Source organism: Ctenopharyngodon idella, chromosome 17 (assembly GCF_019924925.1).
Source record: "Ctenopharyngodon idella isolate HZGC_01 chromosome 17, HZGC01, whole genome shotgun sequence".
In the NCBI taxonomy this organism is placed as follows: Eukaryota; Metazoa; Chordata; class Actinopteri; order Cypriniformes; family Xenocyprididae; genus Ctenopharyngodon; species Ctenopharyngodon idella.
This window is the reverse complement of record NC_067236.1, coordinates 21,254,735-21,274,924: the sequence shown is the minus strand read 5'-3', so window position 1 is coordinate 21,274,924 and position 20,190 is coordinate 21,254,735. Positions and strand designations below refer to the sequence as shown.

At 37.5% G+C, this 20,190-nt stretch overlaps 1 protein-coding gene across 5 annotated transcripts in view; it reads right to left on the bottom strand.

Annotated features, from left to right (window-relative positions):
• Nucleotides 1–15,155, bottom strand: part of slc24a4a (solute carrier family 24 member 4a) — a 46,836-nt gene extending 31,681 nt beyond the window's left edge. For 2 of the 5 annotated variants that reach the window (XM_051867071.1, XM_051867075.1), the window contains exons 1-2: nt 14,506–15,155; nt 6,482–6,595 (exon numbers count right to left, since the gene is read on the bottom strand). In XM_051867071.1, the coding sequence (XP_051723031.1) occupies nt 6,482–6,595; nt 14,506–14,683 (292 nt within the window). In that variant the 5' untranslated portion in view covers nt 14,684–15,155. Of the gene's footprint in view, nt 1–6,481; nt 6,596–13,635; nt 13,660–14,505 lie in introns of those variants that run through there. The other 3 variants (XM_051867070.1, XM_051867074.1, XM_051867076.1) reach the window with 3 other exon arrangements.
• Between the last annotated feature and the right edge of the window lie 5,035 nt (nt 15,156–20,190).

The window sequence follows — 20,190 nt, the reverse complement described above, 5'->3', positions numbered from 1 at the left end:
ACAATAGACTGCTTTAATGTCCCCCTGAAATCAACATTTTTTTTTAGCTTTTAGTATGAATATGTTAGCCTTAAATGTTATGAATAAGCTGGTGTGTTCCAAAACAATGACAAAATTTGCATTTAGGAGATATAAGCATTCAAAACTTACAGACTCTCACTTCCGCTAAAATGGTCACGGATTTTCATGACATCACACCACACTTCAGCTTCTCATCAAATCTTCTGTCCAATCAAATGCTCTCTAGAATCTGAAGTCCCGCCCCCTCCCACACTGAAATTGGTCATTTGTTCACACATTTTCTAGCTTCTATGGTGAATGGCACAGTGCACTATATAGAGAATAGGGAACGATTCAGACAGTGTAAATATGCTTTCCATTGAAGCGAATGAAGTCCGTTTTCACGTTAGTATAATGTGAACCGCCGCAGCGCGAGCACAGTGCTCTGGCCCAGGGACAAGAGAGCACAGAGCAGGATCATATCCACAAGTCGTCTCAGACCATGAAAGGTATCGACCCATTTAAATTCTGCACAGAATGCTATATTTTAAAATGACAGGAGATTAGGAGGATAAACAGTTAGATATTAAAAGGGGCAGGGCTGTTCGATATATCACCCTGTCTTCCTGTTTCAGTTGAAATTACGTCAACACATTGAATAATGCTGCGCGTTCCAAGACACTTCAGTGGGCCTTTAAAGCTAACAGCTTTACAGTATTAAATATAAAACAAACAGTCATTCAGTCAGTCATGGATCGGACTATGCACTTTGTTGTTAAATAGTTTTGAAATTAAAAACTGCTATACTGTGAACCTTTAAAACGTATGCACAAAGAATCCTGCAGTCACTTTACTATTTTCCCTTTACTTAGATACACAAAATAGTGATTAGTGATAATAAATGCAAATTATACTGTATTGATTAAATAAAATAAAGTTGCTTGTCAGGTTTTATGCATATGGTTGTGTTCTTTATGACCGTTTCTTCTAAAATTAGATATTTCAAAAAAAAAAAAAAAAAAAAAAAAAAGAAAAATCACAATATATCACCTTTCTTACAATATCGCAATATATCACAATATATCATATCGTAACCCCTGTATCGTGATACGTATTGTATCGCCAGATTCTTGGCAATACACAGCCCTATAATTTACTGATGATGGTTTGTGAAACACCTTCATTTAATGGCAATATGAGGGCAGACGCTAAACCTCTCAAGAGAAACTGCATTAATGAACTCATTCACCTTTATTCAATTACAGCTCTATGTATGTGTGGGCATTGTGTTGATGTCTACAGCAAGGGATGAACAATGGTTTAAGGAAAATATAAGATGTTGCTGGACTGCTGCTCTTATGCATTTTTGGAAAGAAGCCACCATAGATCTGGGCTAGAGCTCAAATGAAACTAAGAGCTGTATAGAAACATCAGCATTTTCACCACAGGGAGACATTCTGCAAAATAAACACTAAATATTGATTGGATATTCTCCATCTCAAAGGTTTGATTTTAAAGGAATGGCATTCAGAAAATACCTTTATCACCAGACTGATATTACTGAATTAGTTGTGCTGTAGTATCACACGTGTATCTGTGAAAGCCACCCAAAAAGTTGGGTTTTCTGAAGCTGGGAGTTCTGAAACTAATTTTTATTAGTTGATGGGGCTTGAATATTGTTGTGGACAATGGGAAGCCTTAGAGTCAAAAAGGTTGAGAACCAATGTCCAAACCCATCAGAAGTCCCTGAGGTGTTTTCTGCTTGTGAATCACTGTGTAAGCCATCCTGTAGAAAGGAGGAAGATGAGAATGTGGTAGTTGAATCAGTCAAGTTAAGCAGTTTATTCAGCTTCATAAGCAGTTGTCTGTTAGCTTGTCGTACAAGGTGCTATTTTGTTAAGGTTGCTTTTGATAAATTTGACAAAACCAAGATGGCGTGCTCCATCTCCAATTACAATGGTCTCAAGGGTATCTTTGTAGGAGGGAGTTTTGGAAAAAAAAAAAAAAAAAAAAAAAAAAAGATGCGTATCTTTTTCAGCGGCTACATCTAAGGGAATTTCACATTGGTCAAAGGATTAGTTCACTTCAGAATTAAAATCCTGATAATTTACTCACCCCCATGTCAACCAAGATGTTTATGTCTGTCTTTCTTCAGTCGAAAAGAAATTAAGGTTTTTGAGGAAAACATTCCAGAATTTTTCTCCATATAGTGGACTTCAACAGTTACCAACGGGTTGAAGGTACAAATGTCAGTTTCAGTGCAGCTTCAAAGAGCTCTACATGATCCCAGACGAGGAATAAGGGTCTTATCTAGCGAAACGATTGGTCATCATCTTAGACTGCTCTGCGATGCGCCACGCATTACGTAATCACGTTGGAAAGGTCACGCGTGACGTAGGAGAAAGTACCGTGATAGGGCGAAAAACTTGTTTTACCTTTTTTTTTTTTTTTTTTTTGTAAAGGCCGTTTGACTTAGTCTTTGCACGTTCGCTTTGTAGACACTTGCTCGGTACTTCCGCCTATGTCACGCGTGACCTTTCCAACGCGATTACGTAATGCGTTGCACATCGCAGAGCAGTGCAAGATGAGAATTTGTGGTTAAAATGTATATACATTTTTATTTTTTTAAGAAAATGACTGATCGTTTAGCTAGATAAGACTCTTATTCCTCATCTGGGATCGTGCAGGGCCCTTTGAAGCTGCACTGAAACTGACATTTGGACCTTCAACCCGTTGAACCCCAGTGAAGTCCACTATATGGAGAAAAATCCTGGAATGTTTCCCTCAAAAACCTTAATTTCTTTTTGACTGAAGAAAGACATGAACATCTTGGATGACATGGGGGTGAGTAAATTATCAGGAAATTTTAATTCTGCGAGTCAAAACTAGTCCTTTAACACCACTAACTGCTTCAATTCCTAAAAACAACAAACAACCTAGTCAGCATTACATTACAAAAAGAAAGTGCTCTTCACAAACTCTCACACACAGTGGGACATAAATGCAGGAGGGAATGTTTCACAATAGTGACAGCCGACGTGACCTCCACCTGGCCTTCAGCTCGGAGGGTTGCTGACAGAGATGGACATATCTCATCTTTCTTCTCCCTTCTCACTCATGTAGCTGGCAAAGACCTCAGATCACTGCTCGCTCATTCTGGCTGGGAGCAGCAAGGCTAAGATCCATGATGTCAGCGTTTGACAATGGCGCATGGCATACCGCTGAGCAAATGTGCCTGAAAGCTGTGCTGTTTCACACACCCAGAGACATTGAAACATTCATTACGGGCAAAGAGCAAATTGAAAGGGCAGATTCCATCAGCCCGCAATGACAAACTTACTCAGCTCACGACTCTAATAGAGACACAACCTCTGAAACGTTCCAGAATCTTACATCACAGTGCATGCTGGGTCACACACACACACACACACACACACACACACACACACACACACACCAAACTGTAGTGTTCGGCAAATACGAGCCGCTTAATGAGAGAGCCCTGGGGCACTGAGATGCCAGGACTCCCAAGATATATCCAAAGATCTGGTCTCATCTTCCCTAGCATCTCCTATGGTCACAGCAATGTCGAGGGGACAAACATCTAAAAATAGCCTTCCTACTTCCATTTATAGAACACACAAAGCAAAGCCACAGATCCATTTCTCTCATAATCACAAATCTTCCTTTACAATTCTTTTGTCTTTCCAAAAAGCTGCCCCGAGCGATAAAGATTTCCAGCTTAATTTACTGTTGGAACAATTCATTTCAATAAGCTGGCAGAACCAGGCTCCATTCCATTGACGTTTTCATGCATAGATTACATTTTGTTCAAGATTTATGTCTTTATCAGCATTGTCTTGTCAATATCTGTGACAATAGACAAAAGGGGATGATATGTGAAGTAGGAACTAAGATTTCCCAAAGTGTGGGCCAAGGGACGCACACAATAAATCAAAAGACATTGAAATTTCCTTATTTGGAATACATTTAATTTCTAACACTGTGTCCTAACATGACATGATGGTATCTTTTCCATGTTAATCAAAGTTTTTGTCCTAACCAGTCGCAACGGTGATACACATCAAGCGACAGGGGATTCTATTTTAGGAATGGCTTCTATTTCTGCAACATTGTGGCTGAAACAACAATATACAAATATGACAATAATAATCTCAGGTACTGATTGTATACTTTATTTAATGTTAAAAGAATTTAATGCAAGTTTGATTTTGGATAATTTACCTCAGATGTTGAAAATAAAAGGAAACAAGAACTCAAGTGTATTCTATGACAAAGATTGTTTCAGTCACATTTTTTAATAATATAAAAATGGTGTTATGGTATTTGTTAATTTGATTATGTACTTATTGATTTTGTTGTGAGCGCAGTGTCCTTGCAGAAAGCCCGCCCACACACACTCAGCTGACTGACTAAGAGTATTGACTGATTTTTTTTGCACCTCGTAGTCGTGTCACATCTGGTGTCGACATACAAATTGCTTGTCACTGGAATCTTATTGCATCACGTCCTGTTAGGACATGGTCTAAGAAGGAAAACTTTCAATAACAATATTAAAAAGAACAGGTTGCCAAAACAATCGGTAGGCTTTCGGGGTGCAGTGTTAGCATGCCAGTTTTGCGTGAGTGGTGTATATTGATCTTAATCTCCATCAAACTTAATATTCAGCCAGATATGAAAACCCTGATATCCGTAATGCAGAAACATCACACATATCGTTGGGTGAGCTGTTTGGGAATGATTAGGCAATGTTAGGTAATGTATGAATGTTTAGGCAGTTTGTTGTGGATAGTTTTCATACCGCTCACTATATGCGCATTGTTAAAGCTAGTAGCTACTGATTTTTTTTTATTATTATTTTTTTTTTATGGTTGATGCTGAAATCTTAGAGAGCAGAGTGGTCGATGGCCGATACAAAGCACGTTCCGTAATTTGAATAGGGAAGGTGTAGGACATTAGGGGTGAAACGGTTCTCGCTTTAAAAAAAAAAAAAAAAAAAAAAAAAAAAAACGAACCGCACTGTTCTGCACACTCGGTTCGGCACGCACTTGCACCGCGGTTCATCTCATATCTGACGATGCATTACACATCTATAATATGGTTTGTAGAAAATAAATAAAACAGACAGACAGAGTTAGGCTAGTGCATATTTCTGTCGATGGATACGCATTCTGGTTTCCTCTAAACTTTGTTCAATGCGAGTGCCGTATGCTCTATACGGTCATTTACGCCGTCATCACTCAGGTGTTGATGGCTCGCAAGCGGAGGGGAGATCTGAACAGCACACGTTGCTATCTGCCTTTAAACTAAACTTATTTAAGCCTTGCCAATTTAAACATTCGAGTGCAAAGCGCGAAAGAGACCTTACATGCGCGCTGTGAGAAGATTTGTGCACTCATCCGAAGTGCGCACACGGAAGCGAGTGTACAGCGTGCAAATACAGTCTCTTTCAAGTCTTGTGCTTAAACGGACAAATTCACACAAAATTATGTCAGCATGCCCGTCTTGGCGAGTATCCTAGCAAGCATAGTCGGTTATGTCTTAAGTGAACTTATACACGAGAAAGAATGCATGTGTTCAGTATCAGTGTACTGATCCGTGTATTATGTCTTAAAGAGACAGCAGCCCTTGCATTCCTGCTGTCTGAATGTGTTTTTAAAGTTAATCAAACAAAAAAAAGACAAGGAAATCACTCATTGCTCATGAATGAATAGTAACTTAATAATATATAATGATTTAATTTAAATACAATGAAGATTACATGCAATCTTGTTTTACATACTTTATTCAATTTCTGTACCTGAAAACTGGATACATGAAAAACCTGAAAAGCTTTATTTATTTGTATATTTGCTTTACTGCATTTATTTGTGCAGTTTGATTATTTGTTCTTATCTTTATTTTTATTTGACAGTAGTAATTTTTTACCTGAACATAGCACATACCGAACCGTACCGAAACCGTGAGCCTAAAACCGTGATACAAACCGAACCGTGAGTAATCTGAACCATTGCACCCCTATAGGACATACAGCGTAAGCTTTCTGAAGACTACGGAAGGCATTTAACTTAAAATCCTCCGTCATTTTTGGTCATACAGTTAAGAGTAATCCAACATTTAAACATGTAAACTCACAATAACAACAAAATGTTGTGCTTTTGTCAAATAATGAAAACAAACAGGATGCGCTTTCTGCCGTCTCAAGTGAACTTGAGTGTGTCACAAAAATGAACCAAAACTCAGTATATACTTGCCGCACAGACATGACAAATGTATTTATGGAAAACTTGAAATGTCTACTTTTGAATGAACCAGATTTATGAATTTAACTTTAAAATTTACAAAATCTTCTTGTGTGTGCATTCCCGTGGACCCCCCCAGAGGGATCAAGGTCCACCCACAGCAGTCTCACAAAATCCTGTGGGAAACACTGCATACTATTAAGTGATCTATGCATTACCTGGTTGTGTGCAGTTCTTCTCGTCAGTCTCATTCTCTCCTGCTATGGCCATAAGCCTTCGGCCCAAGTGATCTCTGGGAGCAGCAAAACCCTCCTGTAGCACCAGCCCATGACCTGTGTATGAAGATGCATCTCATTACATAAAATAAAATATTCTGAATTAGCTGTAGATATAGAAACTTAGGCCTTACATATACCGTATAAAATATAAATGATAAATGTTAGTATTTTATTAACGTAAAATATTTCTGTAAAATGTTCACTTAAACAGTCAAATATTGTTTAAAATAATTTTACAAGTTTAGTATGTCATCTTACATTTCATGTCAACTACCCAAATACTCATTATCAAGGCATGGTTATCAACTTGGAACCAATTAGCTAAATTACTTGTCGGTTAGGCTTGGGGTTAGTGTGATACTGTGGCCTTGATCTGCCTGGCTTTCTGTTTTAATCAATGTTCCAACAGGATGTGCATTGTATCATGGTTATCAGCACCAGGGGAGTATTTATTTTGGGAAAATCATGAAAAAAAAAAAAAAAAAAAAAAAAATGGTGTGAAGATTCAGTCATGCATTCTGTCCTAACAGCCAGAGCTTGAATTAGGATTTCATGTCTGCATGTCTATGCTTCAGCAGCTGATTTCAGCACATGACTTTTTCATGAGGGTATGCAGTGAGGTCCAAAAAAAAAAAAAAAAAACAACAGGATAATCACATTTATCTTTTGAAACTGTGCATAGCACACATTTAGTGGGACATATTTATTGGACAGTTGGCATTACAACTGTTAATCACTGAACACATTGTGTTTATTCATATTATTAAAAGACACAGCTCACCCAAAAATGAAAATTCTGGCAAAAATATTAAAATGTATGGATACATTTTCTGTATAACACAAAAGAAATTATATAGCAGAATGACAAGGCAGCTGTAGCCATAATTAGGGTTGGCAATCTGTTCAATTTTTGAGGATTTTCATTACATTCAAATCCAGACACTTCACTTTCTTTCTTGGATTCTCTCACCAATGTGGTCTGATAACTTGTAGTTAAGGCTGGGTGATAAAACAATTGCGACAATTATCGCAATATGTAACTGCTACTGTCAACTCAAGCTACTGTCAAATGTGCATTTCTAAGAGACAAAACATGTAATATTAATATTACACCCTGCACTGCAAACTGTACTGAAGATACACATTAAATTCAGGCAACACAAACCTGTTTCATGACTTGAAACAATATCACCTGTTAAAACATGCAGAAATTAAGAAACTCATTTTTGTATTGAGATTTTGTTAAGGGAAAATGACTAAAAATTGAGAGAATTTAAAAATGTGTTTGTCATGTTCTGACAATAAAGGGTAGTTTAAAACCACAATTAACTGTTTCTACAACTTCAACTCAGGAGCAAAAATCTGCCTTTAAACTTGAACGAAATAAAGATTTAACATTTATCGGTGTAATTATAATACCTACTGATATGAAAAATTTTATCATGATAATTTTTTGGCCATATCAGCCAACATAAACAGAAGCTCAACTGAACCTGCTTGATGCGTGAGAACAAACCTCTTGTGGAAGCTCAAACGTGCTGCGTAACACGAGAATGAGCCTCATTGGTTCTTGCACGTCAAGCAAATGTACTTAAATTTCCGTTTAATCAACTCACACATCTGATATGGTAATGTTTACATGTGAATAAAAGCCTAAATTCAATCTGTTCATCATAGAGCAATCGTGTATCTTGGGAAAATTTGGACTAAACCGCTCAATTCATATGGATTAGGTTTACAATCTCTTTATGAACTTTTTAAAGCGACAAAGTGGTAATTACATGGACCGTCAATCTCAGATTTCTTTAAAATATATTAATTTGTGTTTCAAAGATGAATGAAAGCACATATGAGGGTGAGAAAATGACTAATTTTATTTTTGGGTTAACTAACCCCATTAATAAATCAGTCCAAATACACTCTCAAACCATCAGTTTCAATAAGTTCAATTACAAACAGTTGAAGTGGTTCTTTACTTTTGTCATGTCTAACTCAAAGTGAAAACTGTTACTGTGTTGTGTACTTAATGGAATGAAATGTGTTATTTAATGTTAAATTATATGTGTTAAGTGTAAAATTATTTTCTACCCCAGTTTAATATAGTCAACTATATAACATGCCTTTTACATATCAATTCCCAATTGATGATCCCAATTTCCCAATTTCCATTTGAGTGAACTATTCCTTTAATGCACAAAAGATCTTTTAAGGGCCACTCTTGATTCTATAAATACTTACTACAGTAAATAAGGAGTATCCAGATAGAGACTGAAAAATCTCCACATGCTGAAATCTACTGCAGCAAAACCTGTCAAATTATTCCAACTGCTCCTAAATCAAGAACAGAATGACCCACTTACAGCTTATGAGAAGCAGAAAAAAAAAAAGTGCCAGTAAAGTTGTGTAACGAACTGTCACAGAAGGAGGACAGAATAATGAACTCAACAGCCATAAAGTTCATTAAGCAGCATTTTCAGCCCACACTAACTTCACTACAGTTATCGATGGAGGTAAATGAGAAGGTGTAAAAGAACAGGAATGAGATTTGGGAAGCAGGAGTGCACAGCAGATGGACTCCTGACAGGCTTATCAGCATCCGTAGAGCCATTAAGCAGAAAGCACATATTCAGCATCCTCATCATTACAATATCATGTGCAGGTAATCCCTTATAAGCTGCTTGTAATTTTGGCGTAATTAAACTCAACCGCACCCACTAGTATTGCTCAGCCAGCCGGGCAATGCTGTACACTTTGTAGACAATGAGAGCAAGTGAAAAGGCGTGATACAAAATCCCCTGTAATGAGAAATCATTCGTGTCTGAGATGTGCTTGTACCGCAGGGGTTTGATCTGCACTCCATTTATAACAACCTGTGCAGGAGGTTTCAAATTTTTTATTTTATACTAGGAATGCCCTGCATAAATCACATTCAATGACTCGATCGGTAGACACTATGGGGTGTGACGAGAGAGTTAGCTCACGACACGAGATTTTTACACAGTGTTTTTAAGAAATACTCAATGACAAAATACATGACTAGAAAAATAGTCTGCAGGTGCATTTGAAATGTTTTAACTAATCATCTTGTAATGAATGTCATTTCAGTTCTACTTTCTGAGTATGAATCATCATATGCAGTAAAAGACAACAATACTCAAAATCACTATAAAAGGTTTGCCACAAACTCAACTGACTGGCCTCTCTCCTGTATGATTTGATATGAGAGCTTCTGACCTTCTAACTGAACTCTTTTCCACAAATTGATCATAAAAATAAATACAGTATAAATGAAAATGAATAACAGTCCTCTCTTAGTCTTAAGTGCAAACAATAAGTGCAACCATAATCAAAGTAGTCTCAATATTCAAAGTGCAAACACAGAATCCTTCGCCATGGTCTTGTCAGTCATCTCGTCACATGATCAGTAAACTCTGATTCCTGTAGCACTACGTACGACTCTGCTGCTCGTGTTGGATGAGCTGGATGGGATTGAAGCGACCGTTATCCAACTGAATTAAATGGTTTTTATTTCTATGAAAAGCAAAACGACAGTGGAGGCGTAATGTAAATGTAGCGGTGGCATATTCTATCCTAATTTCACCCTCACACTCAGTCATGGCAAAATTGAGAGACAGCTTTTTACCCTGATGAGAAATCTTGTCAGATTTTAATCTTGCGAGATCTTGTCACACCCCTAGTAGTCACTGAATTTGGCCAATCTCACGAACTGATCACAATTTTGACGATTTTGTTGTAAACAGTATACAGATGAGGCTTTTGCGCCACATTCTGCTTTTCAACTTCGCAAAACATTAGTAAACCATAGTAAATCGCATATCTTTATTTACAGCAGGTTATCTCGATTCATCATGATGTGTAGCTCTTGAGAAAATCCTCATGGAGTGACATGACATGCTGCTTGGCTAAAGTTAGGACTTCCATGATCCGATCATCATGACTCAGTGTTTTCCAATGTTATTTGAGCGTTCAACCAATGGAAATGGATCTCGGGTATGGTCGGCAGTAGGGGTGGGACAAAATATCCATAGGACAATATATCATTGTCCTTCTCCTTGCGATATGAAAATCGATACGCTGGTGCCAAATATCGATATTTTAATTAATAAAATAAGGCGCTCTAAATAGATTTCCCTGCGCAGTGTCTAAAAACACGCTAAACAGCTAAAACAGCACTGGAAGATATTTATTCTATACTTATTCTATGTAATTATAAATATTTTTATGCTTTGTGGCGTTTACATATGCAAGCATAGGGCTGCACGATTAAAAAAATAACATTAAAATCACATTAAACGATTTGGCTTAGTACGGCTGTAAAATCGCAAAGGCTGCCATTATTGTTTTATGCGCAGCTTGTCAATGTATGGCTCCAAATGCTAATCCATCTGAAAGCTCTGTGAGTTTGAGTCGCTTATAATGTACATTTGAAAAAGCAACACGCTTCAAACATCTTTCCAGACATGAGAAGCATTTATTAACATCTTGTCCAACAAAAGACAACATTAAAAAACATGTTTTTACTCCAAACTCACTTCATAATGACAGCTGAGCATCCTTCTGTGAGATGATGTGGCTTCTTAAGCCCGGAACACACCAAGCTGACGGTCGGCCGTCGGGCAGTTTTTGTGCGTTGGCCGACTAAGTTTCCTCAGTGTGTTCCGCACCGTCGGCTGAAATTGGTCCTCGTCGGCTTTTTTTTGGCCGATTCGACATGTTGAATCGGCGTCGGGCCATCGGCGAGAGAGAGAACTCTGATTGGCTGTTCAGTATAGCAAACCAGTCAGTTCACGAGAATATAAGCAAAAGTTATGAAAGCAAGCAAATAGGCCTAAGTCATGACGGCACAGACAGAAGGTTGTTCTAATTTTACGTCATCTTACCTGAGCACTCGAATGCATGAATATTTTCATAATAACATGAGTGGAGTGGAAAAAAGAACGTGATCAGCATGATTGATATTCAAAACGGTAAGCAAGCCCAGCTGTGTTTATGGTTTGTATACAAGCAGTCTTAGTTTCGATTTCCCATTTTGAATGACGAATATAGACAAACATGTCTGCTTAAATAGACAGTTATCTCCTTTATACGCAGGCGCAGAACGCGTGTGCTAGTTGACAGTCGGCTGAAGTTCTTTCGGTGTGTTCAAGCACATATTTTCCCCCCCCGACGCAGCCGACGTGAAACGCGACAACGAAAGCCGACGGTGTTGTCTAGTCGGGTTGGTGTGCTCCGGCCTTTACACAGAATTAGGCCGTCGGTTGTTATTAATCATGTTCAATTAAAGCAATTAAATTTTCTGTTTATTCAGCTACAGCGATAGTATGATGCCCATAGGGATTTCCTGTAATGACGCGTGTTATCTACTTCTACAGCAGGGCATATTTGGAGTTTCTGCACGAGAGCGCCCTCTGGCTTTCAGATGCAGAAGCATTTACTACTGATCACAGAGCCGTACAGCTCTGACAAGCTGTGCATAAAATAATCGCAGTCTTTGCTAAATCGTGTGCGGTTTAATTTTGCTTAATCGTGCAGCCCTATGCAAGCAGCTCTTATGTTTAGTAAAACACTCAGATCTCTTGTTTGGAGAGGTTTTTGGACTTTTGATAAAAAGGTTACCTTGGTTCTAAATGCCATAACTTTTGATATCAACACAACATTTGGCCCAGATGCAGTTGACATGATTGTGAACAAGCCCAAACTTGTCATATTTAATTTCTACGAACATTTCACTTTGAACGTGTCACAAGATGTGCAAGAAGCAGCATAGCATTTTGCTGAAATGTCACATTTTGTCAAGTTTTTTTTTTTTTCCCCATCAAGTCAGGGTTAGGCTATAATGGTTTAGTTTGGATACTGTGCTGTCTGTGTAGATCTTTGTCTGGAATTGATTCCATTTCCTGCGTCCTCTAGGGTGCTTTTTATCGCCATACTTAAATTTAGGCATGAGATTGTTATACCCTCCATATTCATCTTACAGCTGTGATTTGTAATCCAATTTGTTAAACTGCTTTGCCTCAAATTCTCCCTTCACCCTCCTTTCATAGTACTCTCAAAGAGAGAGAGAAAAAAACAAACAAACAACAAAACAGACTTTCAATATCAGACTGTTTGCTGGCTAATGATCAGGGGTCTCAGAGCTCTGCATATGTCTCCAGTTTTATCTTTAAAGAATTTATGTTTTTCCAAACCCGTATTACCTTATTTCTTCCATTAAATGCAATCAAAGATGCTAACTAAATATATGCACTTTTCCCATACAATAAAACAAAAAAATCATTCAATTTGAGTCATTTTTTAACACTGAGACAAACCAAATGATTCACAGAAACAAGTCTGACTTCACATCACTAATACATTTACGGTGTCAGAACACAAAATTAAATATTCCTCTTGAAAAACTAACACAAAGTATAATTATTGAGTAATGTTTAAGTGGCATTTGTTGCGTATGTTCATGTGTCACCTTGCTTAGCCCAGTTATCATTTGCTGATGGAAACAGATAAGAATAAAGATGTGTTTATTTTTGGTTGGTAATGTATGCACTTGCAAGTTCCCAATTAAAAGAATGAAAGATGTGTTTCTCTCATTGCTTTGGGGGAGAGGAGGATGGGGCATGGAGTGGGGGCACCCACCGGCAGAAACATAAATCGGCACCTATGAATGACAGATAAAACCAAGCCCCCACCCTACATTTTTTCTTTTTTGATATCCCATTACAGTCGCATGTGCATCACAATATGGAAGAAAAGATCTGTTGCTACTTGTGTTTCATAACGACTTTAAGAGCCACAGGTCCCTATTTAAATTGTACTTGTTTAGCAAAATCTGAGTAAATTAATTTTAATGGTTATTGTTAGAAAATAAGGGGCAGGCAAATGCCAAAATGGTGATGTAAGTATGTTCTAGAAAAAAAATATTCTTAAAGCAGGCATGAAACAGAAGTTGCAATTCACTTTTCTTCCTTATTGTGAAGTATATCCAAGAGAAACTCATTCTTGAACAAGACAAAATGTTGATTTTGTTCATTGGGAAATAATTGGCTCTTTATGATTTGCTATTGGTGCAATCTCACGTGAGTGACAGGTTGATCCCGCCCTCACGGCAGTAAACACGTCATCAGAGAAGAGATGTTGCTGCAAGAGTGAGGGGGAAGTTATTTCGTTTAAAGATTACGATGGCACACAAATTTTATAATTTATAATACATACTGCAAAATTCTCTAAAATAAGAACTGTCAATTTTGATTTCATGGGGACTATAATAATAAACGGAGCTCATCAAGGTGAGATGATTTACTTCATTTACTACAGTACATTAGATGAAATGTAACATTCATGAAAGTACACCAAGCAATTAATTCAATGTAACATTGATGAAATTCAAGCAATACATTCGTGAAAGTAAGCAATCTCAGATCTGACTTTGACTCCGCCCATCAGAACACTGACACGCCCATCTAAACGTTTTGACTCTTGATTCAAACTCTGACAGCTTGAAATGGCAGCTAGTCGTCGAATACTATGAAATGGTGTATTATTATTTTTGTAATCCCGTTACAGACGAACAAACGCTGAGATTACACGTGCAAATGACATGTTGGAAATGAAACAGCTTTAAATCAGCGTTGTCTCAGACTTAACATAGGCACAAATGAGAATATACTTTACAACGTGTAACTAACGTTATGCCAACCGACATATATACACACAAAATAACGGACGATGCTTTCAATCGTCTTTGTGTAATCATTTGAATTCTGAGGGAAGGGATGCTCGCCTTTCCATTCAGACCACTGTGAATAATTGAACGTCTGACGTCCCAAAAAAAGGACAAGTATGTACTGCTGCCTTGTATCGGCGAATTAATAATACATTATACGATAATGACCCTCATAAGTAGTGATGTACAGCATCACCAAAACATACAGGGGGCAATCACTTACCCGTTTTTGTGAGCAGCACCGACATACACCACGCCAAGAACAGGACGCTGCAGATGAAGCACACCTGCACAAACAGCATTTCTCTTCTTTTGCGAACTTTAAAAATTTTGGTGATCATGTTCTTTTTTGATATACTGAAGCTCTGCTCCAGCTCCGTGGTCGTCTGTGGCTGTGTCATTTTGTAAGAGTCGAAGCGAAGCCACACAGATGGCCGGGACCGCAGGAAATCAGGCTCGGGATGAGGTCCTCCTCATGTCCAGCGCGCGGATCCCGCGTGCAGTGTGGCAGTGGAGCGCGCGGCGTGCATGTGTGTGAGATTCCGTCCCACGCGCTCGTTCTGATGCTGTATTATTAAAGCAACCTGCGTGAGAAATGTGTCCTGTTGCGAGAAAAAAATGCTAATTATAATCAGCTGAAATTAATCACTGGGCATTTTTGACGGTAGGAAGCCGGGCATCACAGTTGTCTGGTGATAATAAGACTAAAAACCATATTTTCTTTTGCATAAAAACCAAATACAGGGCGAGCTAGGTGTACTGTTATTTCATGAAATATATAAGAGCCGTGCCAGTAAACGTCTTTAGGATCCGTGCTCTCAAGTTGAGGTTTCATCTCCCTCTCATGCAGCTGCTGTGACTTCTACATGTGAGGGACGGTTACGCGCGATCACGTGATGCTGATGACGTATGCACACTGAGCCTACTACACTCACTGACTGGACTACTATAATCCTTGGAAAAGGCATGGCTTCTACTATACAAATTGTGTAATCTATTTCTATTTAAGCCACTGAAGGTCATTTTAAAATTGTAAACTAGCCTACTGTATATCACACTAATGAATTATATACATTCAGAAATTATCATTTTATTTTGTGAATCTTTAGGTAGCGATTTTAAGCACTAAATTTCCCTTAATTATACGATGCTATGTGTTATTTTCTTGTGATTTAGCCTACATCAGGCCTACCGTTCAAAAGTTTGAGATCAGAAGATTTTTTAAAAGAATTTTATACTTTTATTCAACAAGGTGCATTAAATTGACAAGAAAATGACATTAATAATGTTACATTTCAAATAAATAGCGTCCTTTTGAACTTGCTATTCATAAAATAATCCTAAAACAAAATGTGTCACGGTTTCCACAAAAAAACAAAACAAAAACAAAAACTTCAGCATATTAGGCTACTCTGATTTCTGAAGGATCATGTGACACTGAAGATTGGAATAATGATGCTGAAAATTCAGCATTGCCGTCACAGAAATAAATTACATTTTAAAATATGTTAAAATATAAAACGGTTATTTTAAATTGTAATAATATTTCACATTTTTTACTGTATTTTTGTTCAAATATATTCAGCCTTGGAGAGCAGAAGTGACTTTTAATGATAATATTCATAAGTTTTCATTAGCTATATTCGTTTTCTTATCTTCATGCATGATTATGCCTCAATAATATTAATCGTCAACCATTTTAAAGAAACAAAAATGTATTTAAAAATGCCATTCAGTGTTTTTCTCAATTACCAAAAAGATTACTAATATTTAATATCAGTTGGCATTTAATATTTGTGACCCTGGACCACAAAACCAGTCATAAGGGTCAATTTTTTTGAAATTGAGATTAATAAGCATTCAATTGATGTATGGTTTGTTATGATAGGACAATATTTGGCCGGGATACAATTATTTGAAAATCTGCAATCTGAGGGTGCAAAAAAATCAAAATATTGAGAAAATCACCTTTAAAGTTGTCCAAATGAAGTCCTTAGCAATGCATGTCCACTCAAAAAAATATATTTACAATAGAAAATTTACAAAATATCTTCCTGGAACACGGTCTTTACTTAATATCCTAATGATTTTTTGCGATTTGTGACTGGTTTTGTGGTCCAGGGTCACATTTAAATACCTGTATATTACAGTATTTTATACTACATATTGCAATATTGTGTAAAACAGTTCATACACAAACACTAAACAGTTTTTTTTTACTTTTCCTTAAAATTGCACTCCTAAAATGATGGGCTGTCGTAAATTAATCCTTAGTGAGTCACTTTAGAAAGCAGCTTACATGGTGACGAATGGCTGAGCAACATTTTTTCCAGGCTTTTTCATGGGTTCTTATTGTGTGAGGCCCTACAATGACAAATTACAAAAAAAAAAGGTTCATAAACTTAGTAATGCAGTGACCACAGGATGCAATGGTTGTACTTTCTATAAAGGAAAAAATGCTATTTTTGTCTCCTGTTGGAATGATGTACTTTCAGAAAACGTTAGGTCAAGGTCAGTTCTCTAATGCAACCCAAAATGACTTTATTTTATTTAGTTACAAAAAGGAAAAACTGTAATTTCAAGAAAACAGCACATGTGTTAAATCAGCATGCATAAAACTGAATTCACTGGGTGAAAAAGCACATCATTAGTGATGGTTTTATATTTTCACAACCAAACTGATTCACTGGAAATTAATGTTGTGAAAAAACACACCCAAACAAATGAAACATGGATTTAATTTCTAGAAACATAAATATATTATAAAGAAAAAAAAAATTAAAATGACCTTTTACAACCAATACTCAACATAAAGTCCAAAATGATATGTCTGCAATGGAAAAAAGTCTCAAACACATCTTGTCCACTTCAAACCTCCTATTCCATTTTAATACAGTCTGGGATTTGACCTAATAACCTTCCTCAATGTCATTCATATTTACAAAGAAATCACATTCACAGTCCAGGGGTGTCAAACATACGGCACGCGGGCCGAATACGGCCCACAGAGGTGTCCAATCCGGCCCGCGGGATGATTTGAACTATAATAAAAAAACAGATGCACTAGTCCACTGGTCATAAATCCAAAGGTTTTTTTAGTTTTATTTTGGTCAATCTTTATTCCGGGCTTGCAAACAAAGTGTTTTGTAATAATTTCCCAAAATTTCATTTGTGTGGAAATATTTACGATGTCCGTGAAAAGGACGTTAACACAGACACACGCTGAATATTTACACAAAGAGGAGAACAGACGCGCCAGAAGAGAAAATACTGTACCATGCACATGCTCACTGTTCGCGAAAAATAGGAAGAATAATATAAATATTAAATTGGAGTTGATATGAATGTATCTCTGAAGGGAACTGTCTTCAGAAAAGTTTTGATAGCTTTTCCTCTTATCTCCATATAAAGTAATAAATGCAGCACTGCTTTGTGTATAGCGGTAACCATGGAAACGCTATATCACTGCTGTTCCATAAGCGCCACCTACTGTCAGAGAGTGAATTTGCATTTTCATTCAGTCCGTTTGCTGTTTTTGTTTTGTGCATGTGTCTTATGTAGCATAATTTCACAAAGCTAAAGTCAGACCATGCTGTTTTTGCTGTTAATCTTGAAATTATACAGTAATTTAAATTAAAAACAACTGCTCATGCTAATGTGCGTAACATCTTTGTTGGGATTGTGATAAAAATGCAGTGTTTGCGTTTTTTTTTTTATGCCAATGACTTCAGGTTCAATCTACTGCATCAATATTATTTTCTGAGAACAGATGCCACTTCCTTCCCATAGTCTCAGCCTCAGTCAGTGAACCAGTATGCTGGTAGTCAAAAACATGGTTATGGTTAGACTACTTTCGGTCTTAATATGTAGGGCAAAGTTGAGCCCAGTTGCCTTTTAGATTACTGACTGATACACTTTTATTGACTGAGATGGTCAGTAAGATTGATGGTTGGGACTGAAAATCATTAGTCTGCTCCGATTGCCGTGGAGGGTCACCCAGGACCCATCACAGAGGGTGAGATTTGACGTAGACGATCATATTTAGAAATATCAGTTTTATTTACTCCCAATTTCTGTTTCAAGCATGTAGCGCTGAAACCCTATTGTAATCGTTAAAATTTCCAAGGATCAGCATTCTCTCCTAAAAGTGATCGGGCAGACCAAACCGTAAGTCGTAGAGACTTGAAACTTTGAAGGCTGGTAGTACTCACACCATCTACAACCTCACCAAGGCTCGCCCCGATTGGCCAGACGGGGGCGCTACAGCGGTCAAAAGTACAAAATGGCTCGCAACTCTTAAACCGTTAGGCATAGGCTCAATTGCTTTATGTCGTTGGCATGTCTCAGATTCGCTCGTCGTTTGTCTGCGAAATTTTCAGGTAATTTGGATTTTTTGAAAAACCTACTTTTGCAAACTAGTCCTAGGCTTTTTGCCTGATTGAAACCAAACCAGAGTCTGATTGTCAATAATTAATAATATTATAAAAAAAAAAAATAATAATAATTAAAAAATAATAATAATTAAAAAAAAAAAGTTGAAATTTCAATTTATGGTCCCTAAGGGCCACCAAAACGTTTGAAGTGGAGCCACTTTTACTAAAATGGCTATAACTCTATTTTCACCGAACTCAGCACACCTATGTCAGAGCTCATCCTGTGGTCGCATTAAAAAGGACGCGGCGACTGGCCACTTTGTGGCGCTATAACAGCAAAAAACATTAAAACAGCTATAACTACTTTATCGTTAGTCCTATTGACTTGAAAATTGGCATGCAGTGTCTTTGTCCGAGGTGCCATGATTGTCTATGAGGACATTTACATATCTCAAAAAATATGTCCGCCATTGGCCAATGAATTTTGAGCAGCTATCAGACAAGTTAATGGAGGCCGATCGGAACGAAACTCACTGGGCCTGTTTGACTCATGGCCCTAGAGACCTGTGAGAAATTCAAAAGAAATTGGCCTTCGTGTTTTTCACATGCGCAAAGGACTGTGCATCACAAGATTTTTCGCACATGCCCAAAACATTCGTACCATGGTAGAACTCCTCATTCTGAGCAACTTTGCCTATAGGGCCACCGATGTCTATCGAATTGTTTATTAAATATCGGAGATTATTTCAAAAACCAACTTGGGCGAACTAGTTTTGGCTCAACCTCGATAACTCTCAAAAAGTGTTAAAAACAATATGGTAATGCCTGTATTGGCTGTAAATGGTCTTTCGATCTATGATCGAGATGGTTATAGGCTTACTAAATAAAAAAGAATACATTTTTATGTATGTGATTAAAGGCCTTAAAGCGTTTTAAGCCCGATAATTGCTGCATGCAGCTTTATTTTTCATTGTATCTCTCTCCCTTTCCCTGGAGTAAATCATGTGATCAACTGAAGGAATTAGCCTCCCTAAGACTCCAGCATTTTAGCAAAGACAGCAACTGACTGACCAATAAAAAGCTGTTTCCTGCAGCAATTCTTATTTTATACAAACATTATTTTAAGGGAAAACTGTACATTTAAGCCATTATTGGTTATTTTGGCCATATGTTAGACTATGTTTTAAAGCTATATACATTTATCTGCTGCGTAACATCTAAGCATGGCTCATCAGTTTGTGCGTGTTAAAGCTGAAGGAATCAGCCTCAGGCTGGACTGTTAATGCGGCCTTTTTTTGCTGGGCCATCGTTCAATTGCTTGAACTAAATGCATTGGCAGACAAAAGATGAAGCTAGAGGATGTTGCATGCTCGCAAATCTGTTTTTACCAGCTACAGCCAACACTGGCTGATGTCAGTGCTTTTTAGTGTTAGTTTTTTTGCTAACCATTCTTCAGGCTAAAGGAACAGAACTGTGTGACCAGTGAGCAAGACTTACTGGACACCGATGTTACCGCTGTGCCCCCTGCAGTGCAC